Consider the following 24,195-nt stretch of genomic DNA (forward strand, 5'->3'; position numbering starts at 1 on the left):
CTCCCCCTCCAGGTCCCTGTGCAGCAGTAGCAGCATTTTCCCCCACTCCCTTCCCTACTCTTACCACAAAGTGGCCTGCTCCTTTTGGCCCCTCCGCCTTCCATTCCCACGGTCTAGCCTGCTCCAAGGGCCCCCCCCTTCCCTTATTGTGTTCCCTGCAGGCAGGCCCAGCTTCTCCCTGCACGTTACCTTTTTTTAATTCTGTTGCCCTCCTTCGCGTGGCTGCCTGCCTGGTCCCATTGAGAGGCTGGTCTTTTTTGTTGGCGCTTCCCTGCCCTGTGTTTGTTTTGGTGTTTGTCTCTTTGGCTGATGTATGTGGATTTTTTTTTTCTGTGTCTCTCTCTCCTTTTATTTTTTTTCTTTCTTTCAATCTTTCTCTATTGCTCCATGCCTTTAAGGGGTTTTTTTCCCTGTGTGTGTCTCTCTTTGTTTGTATATGGAGGTGTCATATGTCACCTATTTTTTTTTTTTTTTTTTGTAATAACTGAAGTTTCACAGAGTAAGTTTTTTTTTTTTTATGTATATTACCAGCATTCTCCCTCTCCATTTCCCTCCCCCCACACTACTTTCCTGTGCAGCAGCAGCATTTCCCCTACCCCCCCCTTTTCCTTCCCGTGGTCTGGTTGGCTCCCTTAGTCCCTTTCCGCCCCCCCCCTTCCCTTCCTGCGGTCCCAACAAACCTGCTACACCAGCAGCGTCTGCAGCACTGTACACACGCTGCTTCGGGGCCTTCTACTGCCCTGATTTGCTCTGCTTCTGTGCCAGAGTAAATCAGGGCAGTAGAAGGCCCCGAAGCAGCGTGTGTACAGTGCTGCTGGAGTCGGGACCGCGGGAATGTTTGTAGAGAGTAGTTGAACAGGTCACCGGCAGTCAATGAAGGGTGCTGTCCTCGGGGGCAGAGTCGCAGCAGGAGCTTGAATTTAGTTTGCGGTCGGGCGGCCGTCCTCGTGCTCCGTCCACCGTGCGCGTGGGATGCTTCTGCCCTCGGGTGCGCTCGGCGGTGATGCTTGTGGCAGCCGTTGTGAAGGGGCGGCGTGGTGCGGTGTGCATTGTGAGGTGGAGAGCAGGGAAGGGCGCGCATGCGCACTTGTCTTGCCACATCCTGACAGAAAAGGATCAGGGAACATGCGAGGCAAGTGCGCATGCGCAGCTAGCATTTTATTATTTAAGAGTGTAATATATACAATATATTAATACAACTCACCATAATGCAGAATCAATGGGAGTTCTAAGCTTGTTTCCCTGCAACAAGACGGTCCCATCTGGGGGTGATGGGAGACAGTGACACCCAAAGTGTGTTCCTAATGTTCAGTCTCTACTGCTTTCCTACCTCACTTACAGCTTGTGCTGTCCTTCCTCCCTCTCTCCTCTAAGCAAAGCCTTAATTTTTCCTCTGCAGATCTTAATAATAATAATAGTTTATATACTACAAGACCGTGAAGTTCTATGTGGTTTACAATGATTAAAAGGTGCTACAAACTGAGTAGAGTTAACAAAGTTAAAAGCTAGTGATTAACAACTCTAGAGATCAGTTATTGTGGAATAAGATAGTAGAGATTAGTTAGCTAAATACTTCAGGAACAGATATGTTTTTAGGTGTCTCCTAAATTCCCCATAAGTGACCATAAGTAATTGTTCCAGACCTTCATCGGTCGCTCCACTTTCCTGCTCTTACTTTCTTCTCGCTCTCCCCTCTTCGTCCTCCTACCATCAAACTGTGTAAATCACATCAGCAGCATGTAAAAAAACTGCAGGTTACCCTCCCCCTCCTTCCCCCTGCCCCTTTGCTGACTGTTTAGAGCAGAGGTTTCCAACCCTGTCCTAGAGGATCACCAGGCCAGTCAGGTTTTCAGGATAGCCCTAATGAATATGCATGGAGCAGATTTGCATGCCTAGCACCTCCATTATATGCAGATCTCTCTCATGTATATTCATTAGGGCTATCCTGAAAACCCAACTGGCCTGGTGGTCCTCCAGGAGAGGGTTGGGAACCACTGGTTTAGAGCACAGAAACAGGACCAATCAGTCACAAGAGGAGGTGGGAAAGCTCCAGAGCCTAATCCAGATCATGGTGAACTAAGAGACGTCTGCTGGACTCTAGCTTCATCTCTGAAGTTAATAAAGCCAAAAAAACCAACACACATTTTTTCAGTGCCCTCCTATTTCACAGGGTCAGCTTTGATTTACTAGGACCCTAATGAATGCTCACTGTAGATTATATTCCTTCCTAAGTAATCAGTAGCAAAGTAGGGTATAGGAATATAAAAACCATACAAAACATAGAGATTTGTGACCACCACAATACTTTCTGGTTTTCTCAAAGAACATGGAAATAAAATTTCAAGCAGAACTGAAGTTTTTATTAATTTTGGCCAATGAAAATTCTAAAAATTTAGATGTTCTGTATTGACAAGTGCACTGTGCAACAAGTTTAGGAATCGATGCATATTCCATGTCTATAGAAAAGAATTGCAACTTACAGCCACCCTAGTTTTTCAAAAGATTTGTTTTTTTGTTATCGTACCTGACAGTTTGAGTCCTCGCTCCCCAACCTGTGTATTATACCCATGAGGCATTCGTAGGATGGCATCATGAAGGCCTGCGAGCTTCGCCACTTGATATATCTCTTCTGAGGATGCATGGATATTCCCATATAAAAGATTATAATATATGGTATTATGAAAAAGGACTGAATCCTACAATAAATAAAGATTATTATTGTCATTAAATACTGCTGTTGTGCATGCTATTCCTCTTCCAACCGAAGGATAAACCATATTTTTAAAAAAATCACTGGCTACAACATACAGAAGTCTGAGCTACCTGTTACTTCAGATTACTGCAATGTGTATAGTCATCTGAATATCTGTACTTTATTGGGTGAGTTTCTTCAAAAAGGTGATAAATCCTTATAAATAAATATAATCTCTTGGTTAGTTTTATCCATCTGTACTGCTTGTATATCAATATGCAATAGGATAATAAAGTCACACTGTATGCAGGCCTGCAACCCCAAATCTGGCTTTACACTGCTACGATGTACATTTAAAACCAGCTTGCAAATTCAACTGTTTAACATTTTTAATAAAATTTACCAGTTTATCTGCTCAGATTGGACTTAAGAAGCAGGCATAATTCTACCCAGGTAGCCCCTGCAGCGTCTCTTAGGAAATGCATCTTCCACTTTTTTTTATTTTTTATAGTCTTGGATGTTTACATGTGTGATGGCTATGATTTTTAGAGTACAGTTTTTTCTTTGACCATCAATTGATTATGCTCTTGCCCAATGTTTACTGGCCACTTTATGGGCCTGTGAGCATTTGTATGCTGAAAGCTATTTAACTCCCAATAACGCATCTAAAAGCACTGTTTTCCTAAACAATGTTTTAAGCTACTTAGAGCACAAATGCAGTAGAAGCAGAAAAATGACCGACTAGGTAAAAAATTAAGGAAGAGAGTCTTGGAAATGAAGAAAGATGCAATACCTGAGGGACAACCCCAATGAACTTCCTGAGGCTTTCCAAGCTGACGTCTTGTATGTTCTGACCAGCCACATATATGTGTCCTTTCTGAGGTTCATAGAAGCGAAACAACAACCTCACAAGTGTGCTTTTACTAAAATTTAAGAAAACAGTTTAGTTTAGAGAGCAGTGCAGAAATTAAAAATGCTGTTCAAGAAAAGCAAACTAAAATGCCTGTCAATATATCACTTGCCATTTAAAAAAAACCCAATAAAGGTGTGCCATCAAAAGGTGTATTTTTGTCCTGTTCCCCCCCCCCCTTTTACTGTGCATACTAAAAAAAAAAAAAAATCTGTTCTGTGTTCACAGATGAAGTGCCAGGAGCAGGCCCTTAGAAGATGAAAAGGATTAGGTCCCAATTCCTGCCCCATACTTTCTCTCTGTCTGTCATTTGCAAGACAGATGCATCTGGGGACATATCTTAAAGACAAGAAATCATCTTCCAAACATGTCCGCTTTATTGTCAGCTTTACATCCCTTTTATATCATTTTACATGAATCAGTGTTGTCAGCATGTGTCAGCATGTGACGTAAATGCAAACCATATATGGACACAGGTCACATGAAACTTTAAAAGAAATAACCATCATCTTTCTATCTAAAGACTGAAGTCCAAAGGGTGCCTTGGTCAGCAGAGCCTCTTATCTAAAGCTGCTTGCAAATACAGCTATGAAAACAATTGAATTCACTTCACAACAAGATAACACACATCTTTTCAAACATAAAAATGGCCTTGCACTATTTCAGAGAAGGAAAAACAAACAGGGTCTGGTTTTCTTACAGTTTCAAACATAGCATAAGGAAAACTGCAAGACATGTCCCTTCAGAAGACAAATGTAAATAGAGTTGGGAGGTGTAGTAGACCCTCATAGCTAAAGGTGGACAAAGTGATGGGGCCGGATGGTGTACATCCAAGGGTACTGAAGGAACCTAGAAAAGTTCTGGCTGCTCTGTTGACTGACCTTTTCAATGCTTTTCTAGAGTCGGGGGTGGTAATGGAGGACTGAAGGGCAGATGTGGTCCTTCTCTACAAAAGTGGAGGTGAGGAGTGGCCTAGTGGTAGAGATGCTGCCTCAGCATAAGAATTGCCATTTGAAACAGACTGAAGGTCCATCAAGCTCAGTATCCCATTTCCAACAGTGGCCAACCCAGGTCCCAAGTAGTAAAGCAGATTTCCCCAAGCCATCTCAATAATGGCCTATGGACTTCTTTTAAGAAATTAGCCAAACCTTTTTTAAACCCCGCTAAGCTAACTGATTTCACCACATTCTCCAGCAACGAATTCCAAAGTTTAATTACACATTGTGTGAAGAAATATTTTCTCCAGTTTGTTTTAAATCTACTACTTATTAGCTTCATTGCATATCCCCTAGACCTAGTATTTTCGGAAAGAGTGAATAAGTGATTCACATTTACTCTTTCTACACCACTAATTATTTTATAGATCTCTATTATATTATCCCCTGAGCAGTCTCTTCTCCAAGCTGAAGAGCCCTAGCCGCTTTAGCCTTTCCTCATAAGTCATCCCATCCCTTTTATCATTTTTGTTGCTGTTCTCCGTACCTTTTCTAATTCCGTTATATCTTTTTTGAGATATGGTGACCAGAGCTCCACACAGTATTCAAGGTGCGGCCGTACTATAGAGCGATAAAGGCATTATAACATTTTCATCTTTGTTTTCCCTTCCTTTCCTGATAATTCCTAATATTCTATTTGCTTTCTTAGCAGCTGCTGCACAATTGATCTGAAGGTTTCAACGTATCCTCAACAATGACACCTATTATCATGTGAAAAAATTAGGACACCCCATGAAATATTCAGTTCTTTCTTAAAAAATGTTCACATATCACTGGCAAATCTTTTTTTTTTTAAATTTATCTCTGGAAAAGAAAGTAATGTAATTGCAGGTAAACAACAAAACTTTCCCTTGATTTACTCATGAAAGAAAACATATTCACAAAAATGTGTATTCTAACTGAGGAATAAATTAGGACACCCTAATAGCTAGTGTTACCCCCTTTGGCTGAAATAACTGCAGCGAGACGCTTCTTGTAGCCATCTACCAAGTCTTTGACTTCAGTCTGAAGAAAGTTTGGCCCACTCCTCAATGCAGAATTCTTTCAGCTGTGAGATGGTTTGAGGGATTTCTTGCATGTACAGCCTGTTTCAAATCAACTCACAGCATTTCAATGGGATTAAGATCTCAGGGATTTGACTTGGCCACTTCAGGACTCAGCCAGTCCTTGGTGGATTTACTAGCATGTTATGGGTCATTGTCGTGTTGCAGGGTTCAGTTCCGCTTCAATTTTCTTACAGATGGTCTCACATATTCCTCAAGCACCCTCTGGTACACTGTAGAATTCATGGTGGATTCTATGATGGTGAGCTGGCCAGGTCCTGCTGCAGCAAAGCATCCCCAAACCAAAACATTTCCACCTCCATACTTCACAATTGGTATGAGGTTCTTTTCCTGGAATGCTGTATTTGGTGTACAAATCAATTTTAGACTAATCTGTCCATAGAACACTATTCCAGAAGTCCTGGTGTTTGTCTACGTTCTCTCAAGCAAACTTCAGTCTGGCCTTGATTTTCCTCTTAGAGACCAAAGGTGTCCTCCATGCCCACCTCCCATGCAAGTTAAATTTGTGCAGTCTCTTTCTGATTGTAGAGGCATACACTTTCACATGAACAGTAGCAAGAGCCTGCTGTAGGTCCCGTGATGACATTTTATGGTTTTTGGAAACTTCTTTTAGTATCTTGTGGTCTGCTTTGGGGGCCAACTTATTTGAAGGGCCAGGCATGGGCATGTTGGCAGTTGTTTGGAAAGTCCTCCATTTGTACACTATTTTCCAGACCGTGGAACGGCTAATGACAAATTATTTTGAGATGTTTTTAAATCCCTTACCAGATTTATAAGCTGCTACAATCTTCTTTCTGAAGGCCTTAGACAGCTCTTTTGATCTCACCATGGTGTTCACTCTCACCGCAGCAGTCATGAGCACACCAAACTAAATGTCTGAGGTTTAATTAAGTAGGGCAAACTGCCTTCAAAATGTGAGTAACGATGTTCTAATCATGTACACCTGATTTGATTTGAGCCACTTTAAGTGAGAGGATGTGTGGGGGTGTCCTAATTTATTCCTCAGTTAGAATATACATTTTTGTGGATATCTTTTATTTCATGAGTAAATCAAGGAAAATTTTGTTGTTTTCCTGCAATTACATCACTTTCTTTTCCAGAGATAAATAATAAAAAAGATTCGACATCGCTATGCGAACATTTCTTAAGAAAGAACTGAATATTTCATGGGGTGTCCTAATTTTATCAAGACTGTAGATCCTTTTCCTGGGCAGTGACTCCTAACACAGAACCCAGCATCACATAGCTATAGTTCGGGTTCCTTTTTCCTACATGCATTATTTTGTACTTGCTCACATTAAACATCATCAGCCATTTTGACATCTAGTCTTCCTTTCTCACAAGGTCCTCTTGCAATTTTTCACAATGCTCTTAACAACTTTGAACAACGTTGTCATAAGTAAATTTAATTATCTCACTAGTTATTCCCATCTCTAAATCATTGATAAATATGTTAAAAAGCAGTCCCAGCATAGACCCCTGGGGAACTCCACTATTTACTATATAAACCACCTACACAGCTAGAATTCTCATATACCTAAACCAAAGATGTAAATCAAATAATGAAAACAAGGTGATAATCTACAATGCTGTTGAAGGACGGAAAAGCCTCAGATCGCCATTAGGGAAGAACCCTTCTCTAACTGGAGAGAGTAAGTAACTTCATTGACATAAAAACCTCCTTCATTTTAATGTCAGTATACAATTCAAAACTGTTAGTAGCAGTTATTCACAGTTAGTAGATAACGTTAAACTTATCTTCAGAATGTTATGGCAATGGCTCCCGCCTCAACTGATGACAGCCAAGCATTTTGCCTTGTGGCTGCCTCAGGAAAAGGGAGGGTGAAGCCTGCAGAAAACATAATAGTTTGCCATTACTTACTGGCCAAGAAAAACTGCAACATAGAACTTCGCGTTTACACTTACTTTCACTTTGGCACTACTGTGCTCATTACACCCATGCCAAGAGGGTTGCATGGCATTTGACGTTTGTTCTAAAGCCCAACCCACCACTAATGGCACTGATTCTCCACCATCAGAAATTACAGTGTAATGGTGTTTCCCCGCATGTCGAAGGGAGATTTTGACACAAAAGCAAATCCCCTTCCAAATACACATATAATTTGAAAAACCACAGACATGCACAAAACCCATTCTTCATAATAAATTGCTCAAACAAAAACCTCAGTGGGATTGAAAAGTTAGATGCCATGCAACCCTCTTGGCGTAGGCGTTATGAGCACGGTAGTGCTGAAGTGAAAGTAAGTGAAAACGCGATGGTCTACGTTGCAGTTCTTCTTGTCCAGTAATTAATGGCAAATTATTATGTTTTCTGCAGGCTTCACCCTCCCTTTTCCTGAGGCAGCAGCGAGGTGAAACACTTGGCCATTGTTGGTTGGGGCAGGAGTCATTGCCATAACAGTTTAACTCTATCTACTAAGTGTAGGATTGTATCAAATGCTATTAATAGCTAACTGCTACCAACTGTGAATAATTGCTACTAATAGTTTTGAATTGTTTACTGACATTAAAATGAAGGAGGTTTTTATGTTGATGAAATAATTTATCCCGAGTAATTTATCTGAGGCTTTTCCTTCCTTCAACAGCATTCAAGTTTCAAATTTATTAGGTGACTTGATTAATCGCTTAATCAAACTTCTAAGCGATGTACACATTCAAATTTACATTTGTTAGGGGACAATACAATACATAAAATACTTGAATAAGACTAAGTTGCACTCAGTTTAACATATTCTAAACATCAGGTAAGGAGGGATGAAATACAATTCATAAAGTAAAGAAGAAATATTAAGGGAAAATACAAGAGGGCAATAAATAAAAAAGGTATAATAAAGTAAGGTGGAGTAATAAGATAATAAAATTAGGTTGCAAAGGCATCTTTAAAAAGGAAAGTTTTTAAGTTACTTTTAAATTTCCCAAATTCCTTCTCCTTCCTTAAAGAAATAGGGAGGGCATTCCAAGTCTGTGGTGCTGTACATGAAAAATAAATTGTCGTCTCGTGTTAATAATTTTCAGTGAGGGAATAGACAGTAAGTTTTGTTCGTTAGATTTTAAAATTCTCCTTGCTTTCGTTATTTGATTCACACTTTTGGTTTAGTTATATGAGAACCCCACTATTTACTCTTCTCCATTGAGAATATTGACCATTTAAATCCACTCTCTGTTTTCTACCTTTCAACCAGTTCTCAATCCATAAAAGGACATTACCCCCTATCCCATAACTTTCTAATTTCCTCAGAAGTCTTTCATGAGGTACTTTGTCAAATGCCTTTTGAAGATCCAAATAAACAATATCAAATAAACAATATTACCTTTATCCACATGTTCATTCACCCCTTGAATTAAATGCAGTACATTGGTGAGGCAAGATTTCCCTTGAGTAAAACCATGTCGGCTTTCTCTCATTAATTCATGCTTACGCATATGTTCTGTCTTCATTTTGTTCTTTATAATATTCTCTACCATTTTGCCCGGCACCGACGTCTATAATTTCCCGGATCGCCTCTGGAACCCTTTTTAAAAATCAGTGTAATGTTGGTCACCCTCCAGTCTTCCACTACTACGCTGGTTTTTAAAGAAAAATTACAAATAGCTCTGCAAATTCAATTTTTCAATTCTGGGATGAATACCATCTGGTCCAGACTATTTGCTACTGTTCAGTTTGTCAAACTGACCCATTACATCATCCAGTGTTAGAGATTTGCAAGATTCATCAGACCTGAATACAATTTCTGGCACCGGTAACTCCCCCACATCTTCCTCCGTGAAGACCAAGGCAAATAATTAATTTAATCTCTCCCCTATGGCCTTATCTTCCCTGAGAGTCTCTTTCATCCCTCGACTGTTATGTGGTCCAACCAATTCTCTTCCTGGCTTCTTACTATTAATATACCTAAAAATGTTTTACTGTGTGTTTTTGCTTCCAGCACAATTGTCTTTTCAAGATCTCTCTTCACCTTCCTTATTAGCACCTTGCATTTGACTTGACATTCAATGTGTTGTTTTCAATTATTTTCAGTTAGACCCTTCTTCCACTTTCTGAAGGATTCTCTTTTAGCTCTGATACCTTCCTTCACCTCACTCATTAACCACACTGGCTGCCGTTTGGTCTTCCTTCCTCGTTTTTTAATATATGGAATATATCTTGTCTGGGTTTCCAGGATGGAATTTTTAAATAACATCCAAGCCTGATGTATATTTTTGACCTTTGCAGCTGCACCTTTAAGTTTCTTTTTTTTACCATTCTCCTCGTGTTATCTGTCTCCTTTTTTAAAAGTTAAGTGCTGTTGTATTGGATTTCCTGTGTAAACTTATTTCAGGGATTATATCAGATCTGATCAGTTTATGATCACTGTTATCAAGTAGCCCCAGCACCATTACCTCCCTCAACAATTCATGTGCTCCACCACGAACTAGATCTAGAACTGATTCACCTCTTGTCAGTTCCTGAACTAGCTGCTCCACAAAGCAGTCCCTGAGGTTGTGGGATAAAATTCCAGTGCTGCTCCTTGTGACCCGGGGCAAGTTACTTAATCCTCCATTGCCCCAGGTACAAAATAAATACCTGTATATATGTAAACTGCTTTGAATGTATAGCCACAAAAAAGCAGTATACAAGTCCCATTCCTTTCCCCTAAGGAAGAAGTAGGGAACTACAGGCCAGTAAGTCTGACTTCTGCGGTAAGTAAATTAATGGAAATGCTTTTGCAACAGAGAATAGTGATGTTTCTGGAGTCTAGTGGATTACAGGACCCAAGGCAACATGGATTCACTAAAGGCAGGCCCTGTCAAACAAATCTGATCAATTTATTTGACTGGGTGACCAGAGAACTGGATAGAGGAAGAGCGCTAGATGTGGTATATTTAGACTTTAGCAAAGCCTTTGACAATGTTCCACACAGGCATGTAATAAATAAACTGAGTGCCTTCAGTATGGGCCCCAAAGTGAAAGGAACTGATTGAGTGGAGGTCGACAGAGGGTAGTGGTCAATGGAGATCGCTTTGAGGAAGAGGATGTTACCAGTGGTGTGCCTCAAGGTTTGGTTCTTGGGCCTGTTATTTTTAACATTTTAGTAAGCAATATTGCTGAAGGGCTCTCAGGTAAGATTTGCCCCTTTGCAGATGATATCAAATGATTAGGTTCTAACCTCGAAAATCCTCTCTCTTATAGATGTGTCTAGTAGTCCTGAATACTAGGGTTATGTATCAGAGTCCGTAAGTTGCTTCCAGAATGCTGTCAGTCATCTGCCTCATTCCCAGGAAGATGCTCCTGCCCCCTCAGTTTGTACAAAAGCAATCAAGCAGCACTGTAATGGCAGACATAACTGGAAGGAAGGAAATGGAGAAAAAAAATCTCACACAATTCTATTCTGCTTTGTAACAAGCATATCAATTATTATAACATTCAAGTAACTGATCAAAACAGATACCAAAACTATATGAAACCAGCACTAATATCAAATAGAGCTTGTAGCTATTTGCATGTCCTGCTAACAAGCAGAGACTTAGACCAGATTTTACTTTCTTGCGTGTTTTATTTCCCAGCTTATCTGAGAGGCAGAGAAGTCTTCAAATCCAGACTGATCCTAAGGCAGAAAGCAGACAAAGCCCATTTAAAGGACGGGGCTTTAGGACTACTAGACAAATCTACAGAAAAGAAGATTATTGAGATAAGAATCTAATCTTTCTTTCTAGTGTAATGTGTCTAGTATTCCTAAATGCTAGGGACATTCCAAAGCAGTCCCCTGAAGTCTAGGGTGGGCCCACTGAGCTTGCCTTCAAAACGGAGGACCTGAAAGTGGCGTCATCTACTCTTTAGAACCTGGTGAAGGTATGACCATAGTTGCTCTCCAGATTTCCTCGGGCAAAACCGCCTGAGTCTCTGCCCATGAGGTAGGAACTCCTCTGGTGGAGTACGCTTTCAATGCAATCGGCAGCTGCTTACCACAGCCCACATATATTGAGGTAACTTCTATTTTAATCCATCCAAAAATTGAGGCCTTAGACACTGGCCTCCCTTAGCATGACTGGTCAGAACAAAAAGGTGATCTAATACGTGAAACTCATTGGTAACTTTCAGCAAATGCAATGCTTTATCCTTTATCTTTGATTCTGTAGGATGAAAAGCAAAATGGACTTCCTGATTGACATGGAAGGCAGAGACTACTTTTGGTAAAATAACGGAATCATGTGTAAGGAAAGCCCTACTTCTGTAAACGTAAGGAAAGGTTCCCTGCAGGACAGAGCTTGTAACTCAGAAACTTGTTTCGTTGACGTAATCACTACCAGAAACAACCATTTTCACTGTAAGATCCATAAGGGAAACCTCCCGTAAGGGTTCATGCATAACTCTACTGAGACCTTGCAATACAGTGTTAAGATTCCAGGACAGGAATGGGAAACCCACTGGAGGATGTAACCGAAGTGCCCCTTTAATGAACCGGTGACATCTAGGTGAGAGGCCAGACAGCCTCTTTCCCCCTGAGCTTGGAAACAGGAAAGGCTTGCTATCTGCACTTTCAGCAATCCAACTGACAGATCCTTCTGAAGTCCCTCCTGCAAAAAGTCCAGGACTACCGAAATCAGAGCTCATAAGGGCTCGATATCATCCAAAGCACACCAGTGCTGAAAGAACTTCTAGGCCTTAACACAGGCTGCCTCCGTCAATGGCTTCTTAGCTCTATGCAGAGTGGCAATGACCACATCCCAAGTAACCCTTGCTCATCAGGACAGCCACTCAAGACCCATGCAGTAAGCCCAAAGTGTTCCAGATTCTTTAAAGGGACCAATCCTTGAATGAGAAGATCCACATGGACCAGCACTCTGAGACATAGTAACATAGTAGATGATGGCAGATAAAGACCCGAATGGTCCATCCAGTCTGCCCAACCTGATTCAATTTAAATTTTTTTTTTTTTTTCTTCTTAGCTATTTCTGGGCAAGAATCCAAAGCTTTACCCGGTACTATGCTTGGGTTCCACCTGCCGAAATCTCTGTTAAGACTTACTCCAGCCCATCTCCCCCCTCCCAGCCATTGAAGCCCTGCCCATCCTCCACCAAACGGCCATACACAGACACAGACTGTGCAAGTCTGCCCAGTAACTGGCCTTAGTTCAATATTTAATATTATTTTCTGATTCTAAATCTTCTGTGTTCATCCCACGCTTCTTTGAACTCAGTCACAGTTTTACTCTCCACCACCTCTCTCGGGAGCGCATTCCAGGCATCCACCACCCTCTCCGTAAAGTAGAATTTCCTAACATTGCCCCTGAATCTACCACCCCTCAACCTCAAATTATGTCCTCTGGTTTTACCATTTTCCTTTCTCTGGAAAAGATTTTGTTCTACGTTAATACCCTTTAAGTATTTGAACGTCTGAATCATATCTCCCCTGTCTCTCCTTTCCTCTAGGATATACATATTCAGGGCTTCCAGTCTCTCCTCATACGTCTTCTGGCGCAAGCCTCCTATCATTTTCGTCGCCCTCCTCTGGACCGCCTCAAGTCTTCTTACGTCTTTCGCCAGATACGGTCTCCAAAACTGAACACAATACTCCAAGTGGGGCCTCACCAATGACCTGTACAGGGGCATCAACACCTTCTTCCTTCTACTGACTACGCCTCTCTTTATACAGCCCAGAATCCTTCTGGCAGCAGCCACTGCCTTGTCACACTGTTTTTTCGCCTTTAGATCTTCGGACACTATCACCCCAAGGTCCCTCTCCCCGTCCGTGCATATCAGCTTCTCTCCTCCCAGCATATACGGTTCCTTCCTATTATTAATCCCCAAATGCATTACTCTGCATTTCTTTGCTTTGAATTTTAGTTGCCAGGCATTAGACCATTCCTCTAACTTTTGCAGATCCTTTTTCATATTCTCCACTCCCTCTTCGGTGTCTACTCTGTTACAAATCTTGGTATCATCTGCAAAAAGGCACACTTTTCCTTCTAACCCTTCAACAATGTCACTTACATATATATTGAACAGGATTGGCCCCAACACCGAACCCTGAGGGACTCCACTAGTCACCTTTCCTTCCTTCGAGCGACTTCCATTAACCACCACCCTCTGGCGTCTGTCCGACAGCCAGTTTCTGACCCAGTTCACCACTTTGGGTCCTAACTTCAGCCCTTCAAGTTTGTTCAACAGCCTCCTATGAGGAACTGTATCAAAGGCTTTGCTGAAATCCAAGTAAATTACATCTAGCATATGTCCTCGATCCAGCTCTCTGGTTACCCAATCAAAAAATTCAATCAGGTTCGTTTGGCACGATTTACCTTTTGTAAAGCCATGTTGCCTCGGATCCTGTAACCCATTAGATTCAAGGAAATACACTATCCTTTCTTTCAGCAACACTTCCATTATTTTTCCAACAACTGAAGTGAGGCTCACCGGCCTGTAGTTTCCTGCTTCATCCCTGTGACCACTTTTATGAATAGGGACCACATCCGCTCTCCTCCAATCCCCAGGAATCACTCCCGTCTCCAGAGATTTGTTGAACAAGTCTTTAATAGGACTCGCCAGAACCTCTCTGAGCTCCCTTAGTATCCTGGGATGGATCCCGTCTGGTCCCATCGCTTTGTCCACCTTCAGTTTTTCAAGTTGCTCATAAACACCCTCCTCCATGAACGGCGCAGAATCTACTCCATTTTCTCGTGTAACTTTGCCAGACAATCTCGGTCCTTCTCCAGGATTTTCTTCTGTGAACACAGAACAGAAGTATTTGTTTAGCACATTTGCTTTCTCCTCATCACTCTCCACATATTTGTTCCCAGCATCTTTTAGCCTAGCAATTCCATTTTTTATCTTCCTCCTTTCACTAATATATCTGAAAAAATTTTTATCTCCCTTTTTTACATTTTTAGCCATTTGTTCTTCCGCCTGTGCCTTCGCCAAACGTATCTCTCTCTTGGCTTCTTTCAGTTTCACCCTGTAGTCCTTTCTGCTCTCCTCTTCTTGGGTTTTTTTATATTTCATGAACGCCAACTCTTTCGCCTTTATTTTCTCAGCCACTAGGTTGGAGAACCATATCAGCTTCCTTTTTCTCTTGTTTTTATTGATTTTCTTCACATAAAGGTCCGTAGCCATTTTTATCACTCCTTTCAGCTTAGACCACTGTCTTTCCACTTCTCTTATGTCCTCCCATCCTAACAGCTCTTTCTTCAGGTACTTTCCCATTGCATTAAAGTCCGTACGTTTGAAATCTAGGACTTTAAGTATCGTGCGGCCGCTCTCCAATTTAGCCGTTATATCAAACCAAACCGTTTGATGATCGCTACTACCCAGGTGAGCACCCACTCGAACATTAGAGATACTCTCTCCATTTGTGAGGACCAGATCCAATATCGCTTTTTCCCTTGTGGGTTCCGTCACCATTTGTCTGAGCAGAGCCTCTTGAAAGGCATCCACAATCTCCCTACTTCTTTCCGATTCCGCAGACGGAACATTCCAGTCTGCATCCTCAGAAATCTCCCAACAACAGAACCTCCTCTTTCCTTCCAAACTTTTGGATATCCACAATCAGATCCTTATCAATTTGCTGCGATTGAGTCGGAGGTCTGTAGACTACACCCACGTAGATAGAAGTTCCATCTTCTCTTTTCAGAGCAATCCATATCGCTTCTTCCTCTCCCCAGGTCCCTTGCATTTCGGTCGCTTGGATATTGATCTTTACATAGAGAGCTACTCCTCCACCTTTATGACCATCTCTGTCCTTCCTAAAAAGATTATATCCCGGTATGTTTGCATCCCATCCCATCCATGTGATTCACTGAACCATGTCTCTGTGATAGCAACAATATCTAGATCTGCCTCTAATATCAGGGCTTGCAGATCATGAACTTTGTTGCTTAGACTGTGAGCATTTGTGGTCATCACTTTCCAGCTATTTTTCAGCGATAATCTCCTTTTTTGTATGGATTTTTGTGTCGTTTCACTTTCCGTTGCAATACTAAGAAATGAGTTGCTGATATTGCTTATGTTGCAGCCTTTACTACTATCACATCTTTTCTTTTGCCGGGGGTGGTCTCTATAATTGTCCTTCGTACATACACCACCCCCACCTTCTAGTTTAAATGCCTAGAAAAATATTGTCTAAATTTCTCTGCAAGGTTTCTTTTTCCTGCTGTAGTAATATGTAGCCCATCAGTGCAATATAGCTTCTTGTCCTTCCATGTTTTTCCCCATCCTCCTATGTACCTGAAGCCTTCTTGATGACACCAGGCTCTGAGCCATCTATTAAAGTCCTCTCCTTTGTTCTCCTTTTCCATATGCAGGCAGTATTTCAGAAAAAGCTAAAGTCTTTACAAAAGGTTTCACGCCCTCACCAAGCTCCTGAAAAGCTTTCTGTGCTGCAAGTGTGGAGTTGTTGGCCAGGTCATTTGTTCCCAGATGGATAACAACATCAGTGTTAAAATCCTTAGTTTCTTCCTTAATTATAGTCAGTATTTGCCTGGAACTCCTGGTAGCTGAGGATCCTGGAAGACATTTCACTATTTTGGTCTCCTCGCCCTGTGTTCCAAGGTTAATGCCTCTGATGATGGAATCCCCCAACAGTAATAGTTTTCTGTTTTTGGCTTTTTTATTTGTACTTAGGGTGCGCTTGTTCTCTTGAGTTACCTTCATTGGTTTCAGTCCCACCTCCCTTCTGTTTTCCTGAGTATCGCAGTGCACTAGTGGAGCGAAGGAATTCTGTAGAGGTAATATTAGTGAAGGTGGATGTTTCTGTGTTACATGTCGCAGTCTTCCTGAGCCTACTGTGACCCATTTATTCCTGGGCTGTTTTATTCTTTGAGGTAGAGGTGGTAATGATTTTGTGGAGTGATGGAAGCTGCTTTAATTGTATTCAATTCCTGTTTAAGTTTGCAGAGCTCCTCCTTAATACTGGCAAGTTGAAGACAGATGGGGCAAGCCTTAAGCCTCCAAATAGTATGTCTTGGAATTAAAGCACCACAGTGATTGCATAGAATAAAGGTCATCTTGATTGGTTGTGAAGTCCTGATTATATGGGTCTCTATATATGAATAGTGGTCCCTGGGGTTGGTGGGACTATAAGTAAGACTACTAGTAAGGCAGAAATATAGGCTCTATACCACCTAAAACACAGTATTTTAAACAAAACTGCAGGTTCTATCAGTGCTACCCTAAAACACAGGATTTATAACAGGATTTTCCCTACTTTAGTCACCCTGAGCCACAGGCTCATTCCTCTGGAGGCAAACTAGGGTCTGCAAGACAAATCGGGCGCCACTAGGACTAACAACCCTGGATGACTTGCAACCCTTCAAATAACTCGACCTACAGTAGCATGGGCCACAGGGAATAAACGTACAAAAGCCCCTTCTCCAGTCACATTTGGAATAACATGCCCAACCTCACGCTTCCGGACTCATATCTTCAGCTGTAAAAGTGAGCAGTCTGTGTTTACTGCTGAGGCCATCAGATCCATCTGTGTACACCCACCACTGTCAAACAATGCTTTTGAATGCCTAGGGAGACAGTGACCATTCCCCTAGGTTGAGAGTCTGCTGATTGAGAAAGTCGGCCTGCACATGTTCCACTCCTGTTATGTGCACAGCCAAGAGAGGCTGAAAATGAGCTTCTGCCCATCAAAAAAAGTTGAGCCTCTAGATGAAACAGGGTGCTTCTGGTGCTTCCTTGCCTGTTGCATTGTCTAAGACGACTCTGACTGCCTTGCCTTCCAGAGACTTCTCCAGGGCCTGCAGTGCTAGCTGGATGGCTCTAAGTGATTTATGGGCCACTTTTGCTAAGCCAGCGAGCAATGACCATGAACTTAGTGTCTATTGCAGTGACTCCCCCCTCCCCTATTCACACACTGTAAAGGCTCACATCAGTCATTAGTATCTCCCAGGAGGAAATGCGGAGAGGCATGCCCCTAGAAAGGGAAGCTGTATGCAGTTACCACTGCAGGCTGTTCCTTGTTTCCAGTAACCAGGGAAACAGTTGCTGAAGTCCATCCATCTGAGATCAGCGAGAAAAGGGAGAGTCTTGGAGAGGTTTCATGTGCGCTCTTGCCCAAGGGACCACCTCTATGGCTGCTGCCATTGACCGAAGTACCTGCAGATAATGCCACGCCTTGGGAATCGGACTCTGTAGCAGGTCCAAAATCTGCTTCTGGAGCTTCAGCCTATAGGCTCTGAAAGAAAAACCTGGCCCACGGTCATGTCGAATAAAACTCCCAGGTACTCCAGGCACTGAGTAGGCTCCAGCTGTCTCTTTTTGAAGTTGGACTATCCGTCCCAGGTCCTAGAGGAGTTTGACCACTCTTGAAACTACCCATCCACCTTCCTCCCTGGACAGGGCTCTGATTAGCCAATCGACCAAATATGGGTGCATTTGGATCCCTGCCTTGCGGAGGTGCACTGCTACCACAACCATCACTTTGGTAAAGGTACAAGGTACCGTTGCTGGACTGAAGGTGAGCACAGAGAACTGAAAATGCTGCTCCAGTACATGAAACTGCCAAGTACTTCCTGTGGCCCAGAAAAATTGGAATGTGGAGATAGGCATCCATCAACTTGAGGGAGGCAAGAAACTCACCAGGCACCACTGTCACTATGACCAACCAAACGGTCTTCTTGAGGAAATGCGGCACTTTCAGTGCAGCATTGATTGACTTGAGGTCCAGAATTGGCCTCCAGTTATTTGAGCCTTTCTTTGGCATGATGAAATATATAGAGTATCTGCCCAAGCCCATTCTTGTTCAGGACTGGCTCTGTGGCACGAAGATCCAGTAGACTTTGCATCATTGCCCAGACTCTGAGGGTTCACTCTGACCATCCGGCCATAGAATCTACAATAAAGTCCAGAAGGGAGGCACAGAACTTGATTTTGTAGCCTTCTCAAACAACTTCTAAGACACAATGGTCTGCGCCAATCTGAGCCCAGACTGACCAACAGGCTGACAGCCTGCCCTCTATCTGGAGAGGCTTGGCTCCTGTCCTGGCGTCATTGTGCTTTCTTGGAGACTGGAGAGGGGTGAGAGCCAGAGGCTTGCCGCCTTCTGTCCTTACTGCTGTGACTCCTGAAAAGACCTCTGTGTTGCTTGGCTTCCCGCATAAGAGCCTTGAAAATTCCCATGTGCCAGATTCTGAGCTGTCCAGGGTCTGCTGTCTGGCAAAGCCTTAGAGTGACAGTCTGTCATCCAGACCCTTGCCATATAGCATCTGCCCCTGAAAGGGAAGACTGCTCAGCGTGGTTTTAAAGGCTGAATCTCCTGCCCACTGTCTGATCCAAAGCACCAAAAGCAGACTAACACCTTGCTCATAACTCTGATAATTTCATACAGAGTGTCCACTATACAATTCACCCCAGAAAGGAGCATTTGGGGGTCTTTGTCTTCCTCCGATGCCAGGATTCAAGACAGTCGCCACAAAGGAAGCCACAGCTGCTGGCCCCCTTCCCCCAATTTTCTCCATAGGCTATAATAGCCTTACTCACTGTACCATGTGCCTGCCTGCTTCAGCTTAAGGGTGCAGCTTAGACAAATGGAGAAGATCTCAGCCTCACAGGTTCACGGGATGAACTTGGTCTTTGGGCTGCTAGTCGGATCGATGCTGGACTGAGCCTCAACCCCCAGAAAAACACACACCACAAAGGGGGAGAGGACCGAACAGCCAGTCCAATATTAAGCCCAGCCAAGAAGGGACAAAGCCAAACAGTCTGTGCTCAAGCTCCTGATAAATCAGGGATGCAAGCAGCCACATAGGGGATGGTTCCTGAGCTCCAAAAATACAATAGCAGGCTGACTAGCTAGGTGTTCCCGAAGGCTGACCCTGCTAGCAAAAGACCCTCTGCACAAGTTTGCATCTTCTCCTAAGCAGAGGTCTCAACATGTAGGATCTTCAGGGCACTAAGCCTCCAAATGAATAATAAGAAAAAATACTCAAAAGTAATAAAACCACAGAGCAGAGCAGAAACACTTCTGAGCAATTTGCTTGCAGACAAAAAAAAACTGAGGCAAAGATGATTGACAGCATTCTGTAAGCAACCTGCGGGTTTAGATGCATAACACCAACGTTCAGGACTACTAGACATATTACACTTGAAATCTGTAATAGAGTAGTGAATAACATGAGGAAGCACCTAGTGAAGTTTGAAGAATGGTCTAAAAGTTGATAGCTAAAACTGAATGCATTTGGTTTGAAGAACTTTTGTGCATGAAAGAGGAGCAGGACTTGGATGTAACAGTATGTGATGATCTTAAGGTGGCCAAACAGGTTGAAAAGGCAACGGTGAAAGCTAGAAGGATACTTTGGTACATAGAGAGAGGTATGGCCAGCTTGAAAAAAAGAGATATTGATGCCCCTGTATAATAAGACTTTGGTGAGCCCTCATTTAGAATATTGTGTACAATTCTGGGGACCGCACCTTCAAAAAAATATAAATAGGATGGAATCGGTGCAAAGGAATCCTACTAAAATGGTTGGTGGTCTTCATCATAAAACGTAAGGGAACAGACTTAAGGAAAGGCATCAGAGGGGAGATATGATAAGAGATGTTTACATACCTACGTGGCATAAATGTGCATGAGGTAAGTCTCTTTCATTTGAAAGGAAGCTCTGGAATGAGAGGGCATAGGATGAAGGGAAGAAGTAATCTAAGGAAATACTTTTTCACAGAAAGGGTGGTGGTGGAGACAAAAACAGTATGAATTCAAGAAAACATGGGACTGGCACGTGGGATCTCTTACGGAGAGGAGGAGACAGTGGATGCTGCAGATAGGCATACTGGATGGACCATTTGGCCTTTACCTGCCATCATGTTTCTACCTCTGACATGCTTGAATCATGTAGACAAGCCACCAAGGCCACTCAGTGTTGTGAAATCCACACAGTTCTTGAAAGAACTTATGAACATTCAACCATTTAAAAGATAAACTTAAAAACAAGAACACTCACCCTGACCCACTGCCTCCAACAATGGCCACTTTCTTTCCAGCTGGGACATCAAATGACATACCATTCAAGACTTTCTGTCCCTCAAGGTATTCAAAGTATACATTATCAAAGCTAATAGCTGCAGTTTGAGGTGTTATCTGAAGTGGAGGAGCCAGTTCTTTGTTCTAAATTATTAAAAAAAAAGATCAATTTTTGCAACAAGCAAACAATGAAACAAATGAGACTACAGTAGAGGTGAGCAGGACATTTCAGTTACATAGAACCCTTTCATCCAACCAGCTTTTGTTGTTGTTGTTTGGGGGGGAGTTTAGAAGTTCTTATTAAAGACAAGTGACAAGTAGTGTTGCTTGGTCTGTTTTATTTTTCTTAGAGGATCTTTTACTAAGGTGAAGTAAAAACTGGCCTGACTGTGCCCCTGCGCGGGTTCGCCTTGTGTTTTAGATAATATTTTATTATTATATTGGTTTTTATTTTTGCTGTTTGGAACTTATAATTATATTTGAATATTGAAAGATTAGGTTCTTATCTTGCTAATCTTCTTTCTGATAAAACACATAGGATTCTGTACAACAGCTGTTGCTTCCCATTAGTCATGAATCTGCAGAAGGGCGTCACTCAAAAACTCTGAACTCCTCCCCTTTTACACCAATTGAACTCCATTGAAACAGAATAAAAAGAGAAGGAGGGACACAGGGAACTTCCCCAGCAACAAACCTTACTCTCTTCTGCTCTGTAACATGATAAAGAACACCAAACAACAAATTAAGCACATGAGTAAAAACATAAGAATAGCCTTACTGGATCAGACCAATGGTCCATCTAGCCCAGTAGCCAATCCAGGTCACTAATATCTGGCAAAAACCCAAAGAGTAGCAACATTCTATGCTACCAATCCAGGGCAAGCAGTGGCTTCCCCCATGTCTGTCTCAATAAGACTATGAACTACAGTACTTTTGTTCCGGTATCCATTTTGCACTGGAACTGTCAGCTCGTGATCAGTGTATACGTAGGCTTTTGTTCATTATCAATTTAAATTGTGGTTTGTCTTAAAACCTTATCAACCATGGACCCCTGAGGAAGGCGTGTTTACCGAAACAAGGACCGTGTCGGGTCCCTTGGTTTGTAAAAAGGTGGTAATAGTGACTGCATTTAATATTTGATGTAATAAACACAGCCTGCATTGTGTACATATTGTCTGCAGTTTTTTCTTGTTTTTGGCCTACACTACTAGGAGCCTTACGAGTTAGTGCCGTGTGCTCAAGAGCCATGCCGTAAGACTAAAGCGCTCTGGATTCTCCAGAGGAATTGCACCCCAGCTGAGGAGGCCAGGAAGAACCAGAAGCCAGAGAGATCTGCCTCTTCAGAGGCATACCAGTGCCAGAGATACTAGGATCACCAGCCCGATGGCTTTTATTTTGAAGATGATTCAGCCCACCATGGCCTACTGTGGAAACACACAGAGCAGAAGCTCGGTGGGCCAGGGCTAAATAAGGGCATCCAGCCCTGCGCTTCCCAGCTCGACTGTTCGATTACAGCAAATTGCCTTTGCGTTCTTGTCTGGGCCATGAATTCTATTTCTAGTCTTTCCCAGGTTTGCACAATGAGGACTGATGTCCTCTGGGACAAAGACCATTCCCCCAGATCCAGAGACTGTCTGCTGAAAAAATATATCAGCCTGGATGTTCTCTACACCTGCCACAAGGGTACCAGAGAGGGCATGTAAGAGAACTTCTGCCCAACAGAACAACATCTGGGCTTCCAGGTGTAGGGGAGCACTGCTCGTGCCTCTTTGATTGCTCACATATGCTACCGACAGCAAACCCAACATCTAAAAGTAATGTCAGGCCGTGCGGCTTGGAAAGGCTAGGATCTCTAATCTGCTTCCTGGGCTTCTGTTTGCGTGACTCAGGAAGAAAGACACGGCTCTGCGCTGTGACAAAGCGGACTCCCAGATATTCTAAGCACTGAGTCGGCTGTAACTGACTCTTTTGGAAGTCAACAATCCCAAAAAGTCTCGAGGAGATCCACCACCTGTCGAATGGTGAGGTTGTCATCCGGATGAGAAGAGGCCTGGATAAGCCAACCATCCAGGGCAGGATGCACATGTATGCTCAGCCTGTGTAGATGAGCCACTACTCAGGAAAAGTGTGGTGTTGAAGCCAATCTGAAAGGTAGTGTCCCAAACTAAAAATGTCACTGGAGGACATGGAATCGCAGATATTTTCTGTGATCTGGAAAGATGGGAATGGAAAGAAATCCCTCCGTTAAATCCCGAGAGTCTAGTCACTCGGACCCTGGCACCTATATTGGTCGACCTGCTGGGGCATTGATAAACAGATCTGGATGGGGGGTGAAAAAAATTCTATCTTATGCCCTATCCAACTGATGTCCAGTACCCAGTGGTCTGATGAAATCTATTCCCATTTCTTCCGGAAAGCAGACAACTGCCCGCCAAAGCGGGAGGAGCATGGCCATCAAACTGGCGACATTATGGCTTGTTGTTGGCTGAGCTGCCGCATGAATCTGAGGTTTATTGGTATGTATAACTGCCACATCTATGGTCCCATGGAAGAGGAGGGTCCTGAGGAAAATTGTCAGAAACCCCAAGAGGAACAAACATTGTCTCTTCAGCCCTCAGTGAAATGCTGAACCATGCAGTATAGAAGGGATTCAAAATGGCAATCTGCCAGGCTGGCCATAAGATTATCCAAACCTTTGCCTGAAATCATCTGCCCTCTGAAGGGTAAGCTACTGAGAGTAGTCTTGGAGGCTGAATCGCCTGCCTATTGTCCTGATCCGGAGTGTCCAGCAGGCAGAAATGGCATAAACCAAACTTTACTCATGACTCATATGATTTCATAAAGAGTAACAGCCACATAAGTTCCTCCCCCAAATAGGGAAAAAGTGTGTGTGTGGGGTACTCACTGTTTTCCCATAGGGAATAATGGGAGTACTCACTGTGACTTCTGGTGGCTGTCAGCTTGCAGCAGCCTGCCTGCAGGGAAAGGATTTCTATCTTAGAAAGTGTCAAGAAAAGGTCCACTGCTGAAAATCTTCTGGCTTCCAGACGGGCAGACCCCGACCAAGGACTCCAACCTCCGAAAATCCATACAATGTGTCAGGGGGAGAATATTCGCAGCTGATTCCCTGATACCCAGAGGGTTGTAACACAGGGGACACACAGCCTGTGCTCAAGCCTCTGATAAATCAGCAGGCAAGCAAGCTCCCAGGGGAACGGACCCTGAGCTCCTGAAGGGACTCAAGGCAGGCTGGCTCCGCAGGAACTCAGAGAGATTGGTCTGTTAGTAGCAGTCTGCCTATGTGGGACTGCGTCCTTTCTCTGATGGCAAAATTACCTGAAAATATCAAACACCAGAAAAAGAAGCAGAGCCAATCAGAGCACACCTTCTGAGTTTATGTGCAGAAGGAAAAACTGAAGAGGAAGCTGTTCTCTACTGCAAAAGGGGAGGAGTTCAGAGGTTTTTTTTAGCTACACCCTTCTGCAGATTCATGACTAATGGGGAAGCAACAGCTATGGTACAGAATCCTGTCTTTCGCTACAGAATATTATGTTATTCTCAAATTGCTTGACCTT

General features: G+C 42.9%; 1 protein-coding gene across 2 annotated transcripts in view; it reads right to left on the bottom strand.

The window, feature by feature from the left end:
- ABCB7 (ATP binding cassette subfamily B member 7) overlaps positions 1–24,195 on the bottom strand; it is a 177,075-nt gene that overhangs the window by 36,968 nt on the left and 115,912 nt on the right. For both annotated transcript variants that reach the window (XM_033945786.1, XM_033945784.1), the window contains 3 exons: positions 20,601–20,764; positions 3,486–3,615; positions 2,525–2,696 (listed from right to left, as the gene is read on the bottom strand). In XM_033945786.1, the coding sequence (XP_033801677.1) occupies positions 2,525–2,696; positions 3,486–3,615; positions 20,601–20,764 (466 nt within the window). The remainder of the gene's footprint in view (positions 1–2,524; positions 2,697–3,485; positions 3,616–20,600; positions 20,765–24,195) is intronic.

The sequence above is a fragment of the Geotrypetes seraphini genome, chromosome 5 (assembly GCF_902459505.1).
Source record: "Geotrypetes seraphini chromosome 5, aGeoSer1.1, whole genome shotgun sequence".
Lineage (NCBI taxonomy): Eukaryota > Metazoa > Chordata > Amphibia > Gymnophiona > Dermophiidae > Geotrypetes > Geotrypetes seraphini.